Source organism: Ictalurus furcatus, chromosome 1, assembly GCF_023375685.1.
Source record: "Ictalurus furcatus strain D&B chromosome 1, Billie_1.0, whole genome shotgun sequence".
NCBI lineage: Eukaryota > Metazoa > Chordata > Actinopteri > Siluriformes > Ictaluridae > Ictalurus > Ictalurus furcatus.
The window spans coordinates 25,858,672-25,871,763 of record NC_071255.1 but is presented as its reverse complement, the minus strand read 5'-3'; the positions used below and the strand labels follow the sequence as shown (position 1 = coordinate 25,871,763).

General features: G+C 40.6%; 1 protein-coding gene across 1 annotated transcript; it reads left to right on the top strand.

Moving 5' to 3' along the window:
* Positions 1-7,863: 7,863 nt before the first annotated feature.
* Positions 7,864-11,068, top strand: mettl6 (methyltransferase 6, methylcytidine). Its single transcript, XM_053636373.1, has 5 exons — positions 7,864-8,636; positions 8,713-8,847; positions 10,062-10,232; positions 10,556-10,697; positions 10,778-11,068. The coding sequence occupies exons 1-5, from the start codon at positions 8,370-8,372 to the stop codon at positions 10,915-10,917; spliced, it is 855 nt and encodes a 284-aa protein (XP_053492348.1). The 5' UTR covers positions 7,864-8,369; the 3' UTR covers positions 10,918-11,068.
* Positions 11,069-13,092: the final 2,024 nt, after the last annotated feature.

Sequence of the window (13,092 nt, the reverse complement as noted above, 5' to 3'; positions counted from 1 at the left end):
GGCATGAACAAGAGAGTCTTGTGGTTGACTGTGTCAAATGCTGCTGAAAGGTCCAGGAGGATGAGTACTAATGACTATTTGGTTTATCTAATGGCATGGAGCTCAGTAATGGCCACAAGGGCAGATTCTGTGGAATGTGTTGCTTTGAAGCCAGCCTGGTTAGGATCTTGTAGGGTGTTCTGGGTGACATAGAATGACAGTTGATTGTAGAGAGTGCATTTGAGGATTTTAGGGTCAAAGGAGAGAAGAGATACCAGTCGGTACTTGTTTATGTATGAAAGATCTGGAGTGGGTTTCTTCAGGATGGGAAAACTCTTGTTGGTACATGACCATTTGTTATTGAGTAGCAATGTAAGGGAATTCTTGTGAGATGGTCTGGAGCATTGTGGAAGGGATGGGATCCAACAGGCAGGTGGTGGGATTGCAGGACTTGCAGGATCTCTTCTTTTGATAGAGGAGAAAAATGTGTCAGAGAAAGAGAAAGTGAATCTTGAAAGTGTAATGTAGTCAGAGTAGGAATGAAGGTATGGCAGATTGTTTCAATCTTCCCATCAAAAAGGGGGCAAAGTCATCAGCAGTCAGGGAGGTAAGTGAAGGAGGAGCTGGTGGGTTAAGAAATTAAGAAGTGACATCAGATGAGAATTTAGATAGGCGAGCGCAGTATGAGACGAGATCCATATCAAGTGATGATCTCCACTTTCTTTTTACTGCTCTTAATTAATCCGATAGCCAAGGAACAGGGCAAGAAAACTTTCTGGATTTAGAAGATAGATGGCAGAGGAGGTCAAAGGATAAGGAAAGTGAATAGAGGAAAGTGTCTGTGACTAACTCTGGCAGTAGAGAGGAAAAGGAGTCAAGGTCTGGAAGGGTCGATAGGGTGCAGGAAGCTACAGAGGAAGGGGAGATAGAGTGGAAGTTTCTGTGAGTGGGAGAGAGGTATTGATAGCTGATGTTAGGTAATACAGGGAGGGCAATGGTGAAGGCTACCAAATGATGACCGGATATGTGGAGTGAGGTAGTATTGATGTATGTAGCTGGAGAGGGGTGACTGAAGACCAGGTCCAAAACATTTCCTCCCTTGTGGGTGGGGAGGGGAGATGTTGACTGGACTGGAGCTTAATGGAGAGGAGGATGAAGTCTCCGAGAAGAATGATAGGGGTGCTGAAAGTAGGGAAAAGTCTGAGAAGCATGGCCATTTCACCAAAAAAAAGTCTCCCAGGGGACCAGGAGGGTGATAGATGACAATAATTAAAAGGTTGGTTGGAGAGGTAACTGTACCTGCATGGAATTTCACGCATGAGATGTTGAGATGAGACAGGGAAAGAGGTGTAAAGAACCATTTCTGAGAATCTCTGAGACAAAAGCAACCCTGTATCACCACCCTTTCCAGTATCTCATTGAGTGTGAGAGAAAGCATAGGCAGAGGACAGAGCAGCCAGTGTAGCCAAGTTCTGTGGCATGATCCATGTCTTAGTTTGTGCCAGAAAGTGGAGAGAGTAATGGGACGCTAAAGCTGACATGAAGTTGGCTTTCTGTATGGTGCATTGGCAGTTCCAGAGTCCACCTACCACCACTGTTTGGGACTGAGAGAACAGTGGAGGGTAGATGAGGTTACTGGGAGTTCAGCTTCTGGTTTACAGAGGAAAGTTTCTGGGTCTGTAAGATGTGATGACAGAAATAGGTTTGAAGCACATATCAGCAGTCTAATCAGGACTAAGGTCAGTGAGTTTAAGTAGGGCTGAGAGGTAACAAACACTATCTAACTTAACAAGAAGAGGTAACAAACACTATTTAACAAACTTAACCCTTCCTATTTTTTCTTCTAACTGCTACAGAGTTTTGCTTCTAACATCTGCACACCTTCAATATATCTTAATAAACCCTGCCCACAATTCACACCTTAAGGGAGACTGAAACTACTCTTGTTTAGACACCTGAGAAAACTGATTAGCATAGGCTAACAGACACTTCCAAACAACACTATAGAATCAGTAATACTAAATGTATTCGATTAGATCCAACAAAATCAAGTAGATACACAAAGATCAGAATCCCACCTTACCAGTAAAGGATAAATCCAAAGCAAATATATAATAGCATCATCATATAAGTTTTAAAATTGCATTATGTGAGCATAAAGATCAAACATGTTTATGATGTAGATTACATGTATAATATAACTCCTTAATCTCAGAAGATGCATTTTCACAGTTAGCAGAATCTGGAGAAATTAGGGGGAAAAAATCATGGCTCTTTTCTTACAGGACAGTACAATTTAATAGGATTAGAACCGAATAAGCAGATATGATGTTTAAGAATCGCTATGGCTGTTATTTTATTTCCCAGAGATATTCTACTACAGGGTAAACACCAGGTGTCACACCATATTATCCTGAGAGTGGAGTTATCACACATGCTTCATTTCACACAGACCAGAGACAAGCAATCAGTGGTGACAGTGTCAAAAACTGGCCATTTTCTACAAGAGCTGTTCAACAAATGAAAGTGGGAGTTTGTGCAAACATCACCAGATTACAAATGATCACTTTAACTACCTTTGCGATTAATGCTGCATATAGCAGGGTGAGCAGGGTAAGAAGTTGCCAGCCTTGAAGCATCAACATAAGATTGTCACCAAGTTGGTGTACCTGCATGACTATCCTGTTATATATTCCTGAGGATACATACATACTTAATCATATATTTTTCCTCCTTGATGTTGGCCACTCAGCTGTTTGTTCAGTCTCTTGTCATCTCAAGATTCAATTACTCCAACTCACTCCTGGCAGGTCTTCCCCTGAGCACAACCATACCCCTTAAGTCAATCCAGAACACAGCTATACACCTTGTTTTCAAACTCTCCCTGTTCTCCTATGTCATGCTCTCACCGGCAGATGGCGCTGCGGCGTCAACATGCACGGAAGGCTGCAGAAAGCGCTGAGGACGTCGCCCAGCGTTCCAGTCTCACTGAGGAGGGCGCCCCAAGCTTCAATCCCGCTGGGGGTGGTGCTCCGCCTGTCTGCTGCCCGGTGGAGGCCGCCCTGTTTTCCGATGCATCAAGAGACCGATCACACAGGGGCCCAGGTCCGCCGTTGGAGGGGGGTGAGGGTGGTTGGAGGGTGGTTCTGTCACACTCTTGCCGGCAGATGGCACTGTGGCATCGACATGCATGGAAGGCTGCAGAGAGCGCATGTGCATGAGATTGAACTGTGGCCTACGGACACGTGCCTTTGTTTTGGTTTTTGTTCTCTTCCTGTTTAAGCATTGGTTGATGTTCGAGGGTGTGTCGTTATTGATCCCAACTGTCTGTGTTCTAGCTTGATTATGTTTGGTACTTAAAACCCTCGTGTTGCTTTGTACTTCATGCAGTATTGATAGAACAAGTGAATGTAATGGTGAATGCGTTACGCATGCTAAGCGGTCTTGTTTTCGTGTCCTGCTCTCGTTCCATGCCTCGACTTTAGTTTCATGTTTAACCTCGAATATCTTGTCCAGTATAGACCGTGTTTTTTGTGTCTTGATTTCTGTTTGTAAATAAAGACGTTGATCTGCGCTTGCTTCTGCCTCTGCTCCCATTTCATAACAGAATACTGCACCTACCACGCGGAAGCAGCAGACCTGCATGAGCACCACCTTTATTACTGAGTTTGAGTAGTGGAGTCGATCGTTCTGGGAATCGAGTAACTTGCTATCTGAACGCATAGCTCAGACCGGCCGCCTTCTGGATCAAATAGTGTCTCAGCCGTAAGCCGGGCCATGCGCCACCTCGCCCGCCACGCAGTTTCCCCCGCCCCCACTGCCGGAGGACTATGCTGCGCTACGCGGGCAGCCGAGCTACATGATTTACTGGGGCTTCCCACTGCCGGGGGACTACACTGCGCAACGCAAGCAGCTGGACGTCGCAACCCTGGAGTCCCAGCCCGAGGTTAACGTGGCGACCTCGGAGCCTCTGCCTGAGGTCAACAGGGCAACCTCAGAGCTCCAGTTGGAGACCCGCAGGGAGGTCACTGCCACCGAGAAAGCTGCCCCATTGTCCTGTCCCGCTGTCCTGTCCCACTGAGGAAGCTGTCCCACTGTCCTGCCCTGCCAAGGAAGCTGTCCCGCTGTCCTGTCCTGCCGAGGAGGCTGTCCTGCCCTGCCGAGGAGGCTTTCCTGCTGTCCTGTCCTGCCGAGGAGGCTGTCCTGCCCTGCCGAGGAGGCTTTCCCGCTGTCCTGCCCTGCCGAGGAGGCTGTCCCGCTGTCCTGCCCTGCCGAGAAGGCTGTTCCACTGTCCCGCTGTCCCGCTGAGGACGTCCCTCCGAGCTCCAGCCCCACTGAGGTCGTCCCTCCGAGCTCCAGTCCCGCTGAGTATGCCATCCAGAGTTCCAGTCCCTCTGAGGACGTCGCCCAGCGTTCCAGTCCCGCTGAGGAGGGCGCACCGAGCTTCAGTCCCGCTGGGGGTGGTGCTCCGCCTGTCTGCTGCCTGGCAGAGGCTGCCCTGTTTTCTGATGCATCAAGAGACAGATCACACAGGGGCCCAGGACCGCCGTTGGAGGGGGGTGCTCATTGGCACTCCAGGAGGAGCGCCTTTGGAGGGGGTTCTATCACACTCTTGCCGGCAGATGGCGCTGTGGCGTCGACATGCACGCAAGTCTGCAAAGAGCGCACGTGCACGAGATTGACCTGTGGCCTACAGACACGTGCCTTCGTTTTGGTTTTTGTTCTCTTCCTGTTTAAGCATTGGTTGATGTTCGAGGGTGTGTCGTTATTGATCCCAGCTGTCTTTGTTCTAGCTTGATTATGTTTGGTATTTAAAACCCTCAAGTTGCTTTGTATGTCACGCAGTATTGATAGAACAAGTGAATGCAATGGTGAATGTGTTACGAATGCTAAGCGATTTTGTTTTCGTGTTCTGCTCTCGTTCCATGCCTCGACTTTAGTTTCATGTTTAACCTCGAATATCTTGTCCAGTATAGACCGCTTTTTTGTGGCTTGATTTCTGTTTGTAAATAAAGACCTTGATCTGTGCTTGCTTCTGCCTCTGCCCCCGTTTCGTAACATCTTACTGTACATCACTCCATAGCTGTGTTCCTGCCACTGGTTCCTGCCCTCAGATTTAAAACATAGATACTTGCTTATGAAGCTAAAATTGGACCAGTCCCCACCTACCCGAAGATCCCTCAGGACGCAAGGAAGAGAAGCATCAACACTCTTCTCTATACTGACACCACGCTAGCATGAACTTCTGCTGACAATGAAAACAGCTGAGTTACTGACTGTAGTCAAACAAAGTTTGAAGACCTACCTCTTCCTTAAACATTTAAGTGAAAATTAAGACTTCTCTAAAACGAAGAATGAAACTGAGAGAAATGAGTTTCACATGTTCTCCCTGCATTTGTGTGGGTTTCCTGCATGTTCCCCAGTTTCCTCCCACTTCCCAAGAACATGCAGCTAAGTGGACTGGGTACTCAAATTACTCTGTCCTTCTCCCTCTCTCTCTCTCTCTCTCTCTCTGTGTCTGTGTCTCTATGTTTGTGTGTGTGTGTGTGTGTGTGTGTGTGTGTGTGTGTGTGTGTGTGTGTGAATACAGAATACAGAAATAAATATAGTAGTAAAAGCTTGGTTTGGGGCTCAGTGTGGACATGGTACGGTTTTGATAAAAATCATACAGTATCTCCTGGAGTCTCCAGTCTCATTTCTACACAGAAATACATCACTGATTCATGACAGTAGAGAATTTGAGAGCGTAGTGGTAGAGTGAATTCAAACATGTAAAGAGGTATCATTGCTACAGGTTATAGCTCCAGCAGTCCAGTGAGTGATGAGTGTAATTGATTATCAGCAGCAGCTTATGAAAGATTTTGGTGGGGGACACATTAAAAATGGCATAAACTCAGGCAAAATGAAGTAAAGAGGTTTGACATATGCTAATGCAATAGGCAGTTGAGAGTCAACAACATACAGTCAACAAGCATATAGTCTAGCAGCTCATTTTAAGTGGTTTTAAAAAGACCTTTGTTCAACTGTGTTCAATAGAGCAGGTGTGTTTCTTGTTGCCAGTGAGGTGCACACAGAAGAGCTAATTATTAGCCAGAGTTGCCAGGTTTCAGCAAAATGTCCAGGCCAACGACTTCTGAAAAAACATACCAAAAACCTGAACCTAGCCCAAAAAGATATTTTTCTTTTTCCCCAGCCTTCGCATGGTAAACAAGGTCACCATGGTGCACACACATTTCTGAAGTACACACAAAATCCACTCCATAATTCCCAGTTCCCTCTTATAATCTTTGCTATACTTCATAGACACACTGTCTGCAATTACACTTTACTTTTATTTGTAGAAATTTATCAGAGTTAATTCCAGTTATTTGCTATAAAACAAAGATCTTTTAAATTAGCCGAATTGGCATAAAAACTGCAAACTTGCCAACCATGTCATTATCTGTTCTGTCTGTTGCTCCTGCTCTACTGGAAATGTTTATATCAGGAGCATGGGGTAGTGCAGAGGGTTCTTCACCTTTTGCGACTGTGACCCACTTTTAAGAATGACAATGTTTTGTGAAATGCAAATGTAAATTTTTACTAGGTACAATAACAACTCTATGGAGCTAAATGGAGCAGTGAGCATACTTCGTCAGGAACTAAACAGGGAGTGGGAAATTGTCAGGATTGGTCATTAGGGTTGATTTATATCAAGAGTGCAAAAAGAAACTACGGGATGTAGAGTGGAGATGTAAAAGCAGTTAATAGCCTAGACCAATCATTAAGATAAGTGCACTATTTGGTGACTGTAAGAAAATCTGCCAAAGTTAAGGATATCAGTGTTAATGAATCCTTTCTGTATTTGTCCTGGAGGACAATAAAGAATTGTCACAATATTTTTAATTACTATATTTCTTTATCAGATCATTTTATATAAATAAATCAAAATGTTTGCTGGCTTATATTACTGTTGTCATGTTTACAGATAATGAATATGGTTTAGGTTTCCATAGACATTTAACACAAAAGGGCCCAACTCTTGTCATGAAGGGATGGACTGTTGTACAGTTTGTTGATATAAATTTCCACAGGTTAAAGAGAAAATCTGTTCTGCAACCAGAGCATCATTTCAAAGGTGAATAGATAGTTTTTTTTTTTCTGTAGTTGTCTGTGGAACAGAAGAAAATTGTCAGAGATGTCCTTCATGTTTGCTGAGGTGTGGAGGTGGATATTGCGTAGACTGACTTGATGGAGCATGAAATTCCTCTTTTATATGGTGTCCCAGTATATCAAAGATTACATCAAATCAATATAAAGTGGTGAAAACTCATATCAGACTGTTGTTACAGATCATATCAGATCATAATGGAGAGCTGCAGTCTATATTCTTCACCCATAGTCATCTTAGAGATAATTCAGTGTATCTGTGTGTGACTCATCATGAAAAGAGAGGTAGGAGGATTGACTGCAATAAATTGCCCCATGTGTGCATGAGTGTATGAATGCCCAGAGTTCCCTGGATAAGCAGTTACTGAGGATGAATGAATGAATGTCAGAAAATAATGTAATAATAATGTAAAATAAGGTAATAAATGATTCATATGAACTATTTTTTTATTATTATAATAAATAAAATCTTTGAATTATCAACCCAAAAAACTGCTGATCACTCTTTGCTTTCTATTTAATCAACTTCATTTGCATCAGTTTTAAAACAAATGTCATCCCTGCTGAAAAGACCAACAGAAACCATCACAGAAATTCTAAAAGTTTCTACTAAAAATACTATTACAAACCATCAGCTAACCATTAAAACCATTACCATTATCAAGCTTAATGGTCTCTACTAGACATAACACGCCACCAATAGAAGGCAACAAATTACCAGTAGAGACCCACAGGGACTATTACAATTTCCATTAAAACCAATACAATTCCCATTATATCCATGGGGTTCTATGACGGTTTTTGTTTTTTGTTTCTTTTTTCTTTTTTTCAGCAGGGGTGTCAAACAACGCTTAAAATGTTTGTTTTGATTTAAATGACCTTACATTAATGTCCACTAGATGTCACCATACACAATTATTCTAGTCCTGACAACCATTTTCTGTACAAGAAGAAAAGTAAACCGGAAGCGACGCCCTCGAGAGCTGAGCATATGATTTTGTATGCACCATTTTTAAAGAACTTATTTTATTCTTAAATGAGGGACATATCTACTTGATAGTTGTTGTTTTTTTTTAAGTGATATAATGCACTGATGCATACAAATGCCCATTTTTACGGATTGACTTTATAAACTTTAGTCTTCAGAGATAGTTCTACATACTGTAATGTAATGAAGTTGGGATCATCACTTTGCTACATTAAAGCCTGTACAAATCTGAGGACATTTCCTGTAGATTATTATGGCCCAAGAAAAAGATGTAGGAGTTGGGTCATCGGCCAGTCAGTTTCCCCATCAGTCCACAGATTCATGTGAAAGGATTTTGTCAGAAGAAGAGATGGAAAAACTGAAGAATGACCAGGTTTTGGTGTCAGAATTTAAGCAGCAGAGGTTGGAGATTGATGCTAAAAAAAACTGGGACTTATTTTACAAAAGGAATACCACAAACTTTTTTAAAGACAGGCACTGGACAACAAGAGAATTTGAAGAACTTAAAGCTTACAGACAGGTGAGTTGTTGATGCCCCAATGTTTTATGTGTGAAAATGAACGATTCATGATTAACTGGTTTGTTTGACTTTTCAGTTTGAGGCCCAGAAGCTGGTGATGCTGGAGGCTGGATGTGGAGTTGGTAATTGCATCTTCCCTTTGTTAGAAGAAGACCTCAACATCTTTATCTATGCATGTGATTTTTCACCTCGAGCTGTACAGTTTGTGAAAGTAAGTGCCAACAGTTATATAAGTGTCCCAACAGTTATATACAGTGGGGAAAATAAGTATTGGACATGTCAGCATTTTTTTTCAGTAAATATATTTCCAATGAGGTTATTCACATGAAATTTTCACCAGACATCAGTATTAACACTGGAAATATAAAGAATTCACAACATTAAAGTCCATAAATAAAGTTATGTGTAATAAAGTGGAATGACGCATGCTGTTATGGGTTGTCAGACTGGAATATGGTTAATATCCTTACCTCAGCACATTTCTATTTGTTGATGTTTAATCCTTAATGGACCCTCATATAGCACTCTGAAAATGTGAGTTAAACCAACATACATTTTCAGCACTCTGAAAATGTGTGTCGGTTTAATTTGAGCTTGGCTTAACTTCCCAAAGTTGTTCATTTGAATTTGGCTGTTAAAGTTTAAAACTTTCAAATGTACTTTCTGCCTTATAAGATAATGTTGTTTATTTTTTGTGTGCACTCTTTGCCTCATTCGTTTTAATTTAATTCAGCCCACTTGTAATTAAATAAAAAATATTATAATATTACTATTTTCACATTAGAGTCGTATCTGTGTAATATGGTGGCTGACTACAAAGCCCAAGTTAGCATTGATATACCAGTTCTTAAGCTATTTTTTTCAACCCCAAACTCTTGATTGAGAGCAAATGCAGTTCCCAGAGAAGTGGGAGACAGAACATTTTTTTTTTCTAAAGAAGCTGTAAAAACCAGTAAAAATTTCTGCATGTATAAAGTTAAATATGTTAACCTGACTCACAGGCAGAAACTAATTAATGTTGGAGGATTAAAACAGAAGGTCTTTATTGTGGTGACACCTCAAAGTGCTGAAGTACATATTCAATAAAAATGTGTCCTCTTAGGGATAAAAAATATTATTTCATGATAATTGAAGACATTTCTATGATACGTGATACATATTACAATATATAGGACTGAGAAACCACCAGCAATTGCAACTAGTGTTGCATTTAAAAAAAAAAAAACAACCTAATAATAAAATCTAATTATATATATATATATATATATATATATATATATATATATATATATATATATATATATATATTTTTTTTTTTTTTTTTAAATATTGTCTAGCCTTGTGTCCTCCTGCATGTTAACTAATCTTTAGTAAGTTTAGGTTTATGCTGTACACAATCATACAAATCTTGTATTTGCTTTCTAGGAAAACTCTCTGTACCATCCAGAGCGATGTCTGGCATTTCAGTGTGACCTGACTAAAGATGACCTCCGGGCCACCATTTCAGAAAACAGTCTAGATGTTGCCACGCTGATATTTGTCCTGTCAGCTATTCATCCTGACAGAATGCAACAAGCCGTGGAAAACATTTATCAGGTAAAGTGACTTATAATTAGATGCTGCATTAAAAGTAGTTTTTCTGAGCTACATTTACCGAACCTAAAATTCATGTAAGATTATTATACAGTTACAGTGCAAAAAAGTCAGGGTATGATTACTTATTGCAATGTGATTTCCAGCGGTAAAATTACTGTGAACTTTGACCTACAAACATAATGTGTTACTATTAATTAAAGATTAATACAATCTTTTAAACTATACTTAATGTTGATTAAGTATGCAAATGATTATTTTTTTATTAAACATGCATTTTTAGGCTGAATGGAAACATGAAAAACATTTCTGTTTGGGTTTGGCAGGTATTAAAACCAGGAGGAATTGTCTTGTTCAGAGACTATGGCCTCTATGATCACGCCATGCTGAGGTTTAAGTCAGGAAGCAAGCTTGGGGAGAATTTCTATGTGAGACAGGATGGCACTCGTTCCTTTTTCTTCTCCAGAGGTTAGTCACTGTTAGTATTTTTATCATCCTTTTTATTCTGTAGTGAGCATGATCTCATGAACTCTTTGTTTCTCTTTCAGAGTATCTGGCCAATCTGTTTCAGCAGGTGGGGTTTCAGACTCTTGTAAACGAATATGTTCTGAGAGAAACTGTGAACAAAAAGGAAGGACTGTGTGTTCCACGAGTATTTCTCCAGAGTAAATACTGCAAGCCTGAATGACTGTGGTTTCATCAATGCTTTATTGATAAATACATGTAATTCAGTGAATATAGACCATATGTCTAAGCATTGTATGAGTCAGTGTAAGTTTTAAGTGAAAGAAGTTTCATAACTTTAATCAGGTATCAAATAAATTCAATGTTTTGTATGATCTTACTGTATTAATTAATTGAATGCACTTTTGTTATGCAACAGAGAGTGAGACATATGTCTGGATATGCTCACTTCAGTTAACCATAACCCTGTCGTTACCACCTTTTAACACAAGTGGGCAGCATATCAGCATAAATGATTGAATGATTGAATGAATTAATTAATCAATTAATCAATAAACAAGCATTAAGTGGTAAGCTTAAGAGGGAGCAGTTCACTTCAGACATTACCATCTCAGCTTTTAAAAACCAACAATAAAGTAACCAATAACAATAATCCATCATAGTCTGCATCAGATGATAGACTGTTATTCTTTTTTCTTGCATATATACTTTTGCACCTTTTTGCTAGTAATTACTTTTAGCAGTGTCCCGGAAATGCTGTTGTAGGAAGAGACTGGTGAGCAAACTCTTCTTTCAACAAGACTGTTTGTTCATCAAACTCTCTGTGTGATCCTGGGTTTCGAGAAAGACTTTAATTTGTAAGCATCTGGAAGTGTGTGGTTTTTATTCTGTGCTAATACAATTGGGGTTTTTAACTCAAAATGAAATTATTGTTTTAATCATGCAGCTTCCCACATGCTAATTCTCTATCAAAGTTTTGGGGGTTTTTTTAAGCCACTGAATTCATAATATTAAATTAAAAACCATTACTTTCATAATATTGAAATATATAAGGTTGAAAACCACACATCTGTATATATTTATTTTGAATTAACATCCTTGAAGTGCAGTTTTTTTTTTTCCCTCAGTGTTCAGAGATTCATAATTTAAATTCAGGTTTTCAAAAAGAAAGTTCAAATATCTATATTCACATATATTTTTCAGTGTTCACAAATTCAGATTCAATAATTCAGTTTTTAAATATTCATAAACCTGTATAGAGATGGTTAATTTCAGTGCTCTAATTCAGGTTGCAAAATTCAACACGAAAAAAGAAAATTCAAGTTTAACATGTGGGCTACTCAGGGGTAGGCAAAGGCAATCAAGCATGGAGTGTGTTATGCCTCCCCCTCTTTCTTGTGTTTTTGGGTCAGTGGTGTTGTACGTCTTGGAGTTCTGGCATGAAAACTTTCTGCCTTTAGTAAGCACCTTGCTGTGCTCACTGAAACCTCAGTGCCTGTCACCACCAAGTCTTGCTGCAGGTCTTTTACAGTCACTCGAGGGTTTTTCACAACCTGCCTTCTCAGAAATCTGGTTGCAGCCATTGATAGCTTCCTTTTTCTGCCCCATCCAGGTATTTCATGTATTTCCTGCCCCTAGCCAGTTCAGGTATTTCATGTGTTCTCAGCTGTGTGTGTGTGTGTGTGTGTGTGTGTGTGTGTGTGTGTGTGTGTGTGTGTGTGTGTGTGTATACTGGGGGCGCACAGTGGTTAGCACGTTCGCCTCACACCTCCAGGGTCCGGTTCCCGCCGGGGCAATGTATGTGCGGAGTTTGCATGTTCTCCCTGTGCTGCGGGGGTTTCCTCCAGGTGCGTGTCTGAAGTGTATGAATGGGTGTGTGAATGTGTATGTGATTCTCATGTGTCCCCACACTGCTGTATGCATGCGAAACGTGGACAGTGTACCAACGTCATGCCAGGAAACTGAACCATTTTCACACCACCAGTCTTAGGAAAATCCTTGGCATCAAGTGGCAGAACAAAGTCCCAGACACTGTGGTTCTCAATCAAGCAGGCCTCCCTGGCATCTTCACTATCTTCATATACACGCTTATATAAACCGCAGCTGTCCGATTTGTCTCACACAGCAAAGAGCCCTTGTGACGCTCCTCCATCCACAAGGGCTCTTTGCTGTGTGAGACAAATCGGACAGCTGCAGTGTATATATTTTATGTATATATATGTGTGTGTATGTATGTGTATATATATATATATATATATATATATATATATATATATATATATATATATATATATATTACACACACATAAATTTGTGCTTATAAAGTTGTTCCCATATTTTAATAACCACTAGCCTCACTGGTTTCGGCTGTCAGGTCGGATGTTAATACATGGTGTGA

Coding starts and splice junctions, on each gene's coding strand:
- mettl6 (XM_053636373.1), top strand. CDS start 8,370: ATGGCCCAAGAAAAAGATGTAGGAGTTGGGTCATCGGCCAGTCAGTTT. Junction 8,848..10,061: donor GAGCTGTACAGTTTGTGAAA/GTAAGTGCCAAC, acceptor TTTGCTTTCTAG/GAAAACTCTCTGTACCATCC. Junction 10,698..10,777: donor TTCCTTTTTCTTCTCCAGAG/GTTAGTCACTGT, acceptor TTTCTCTTTCAG/AGTATCTGGCCAATCTGTTT.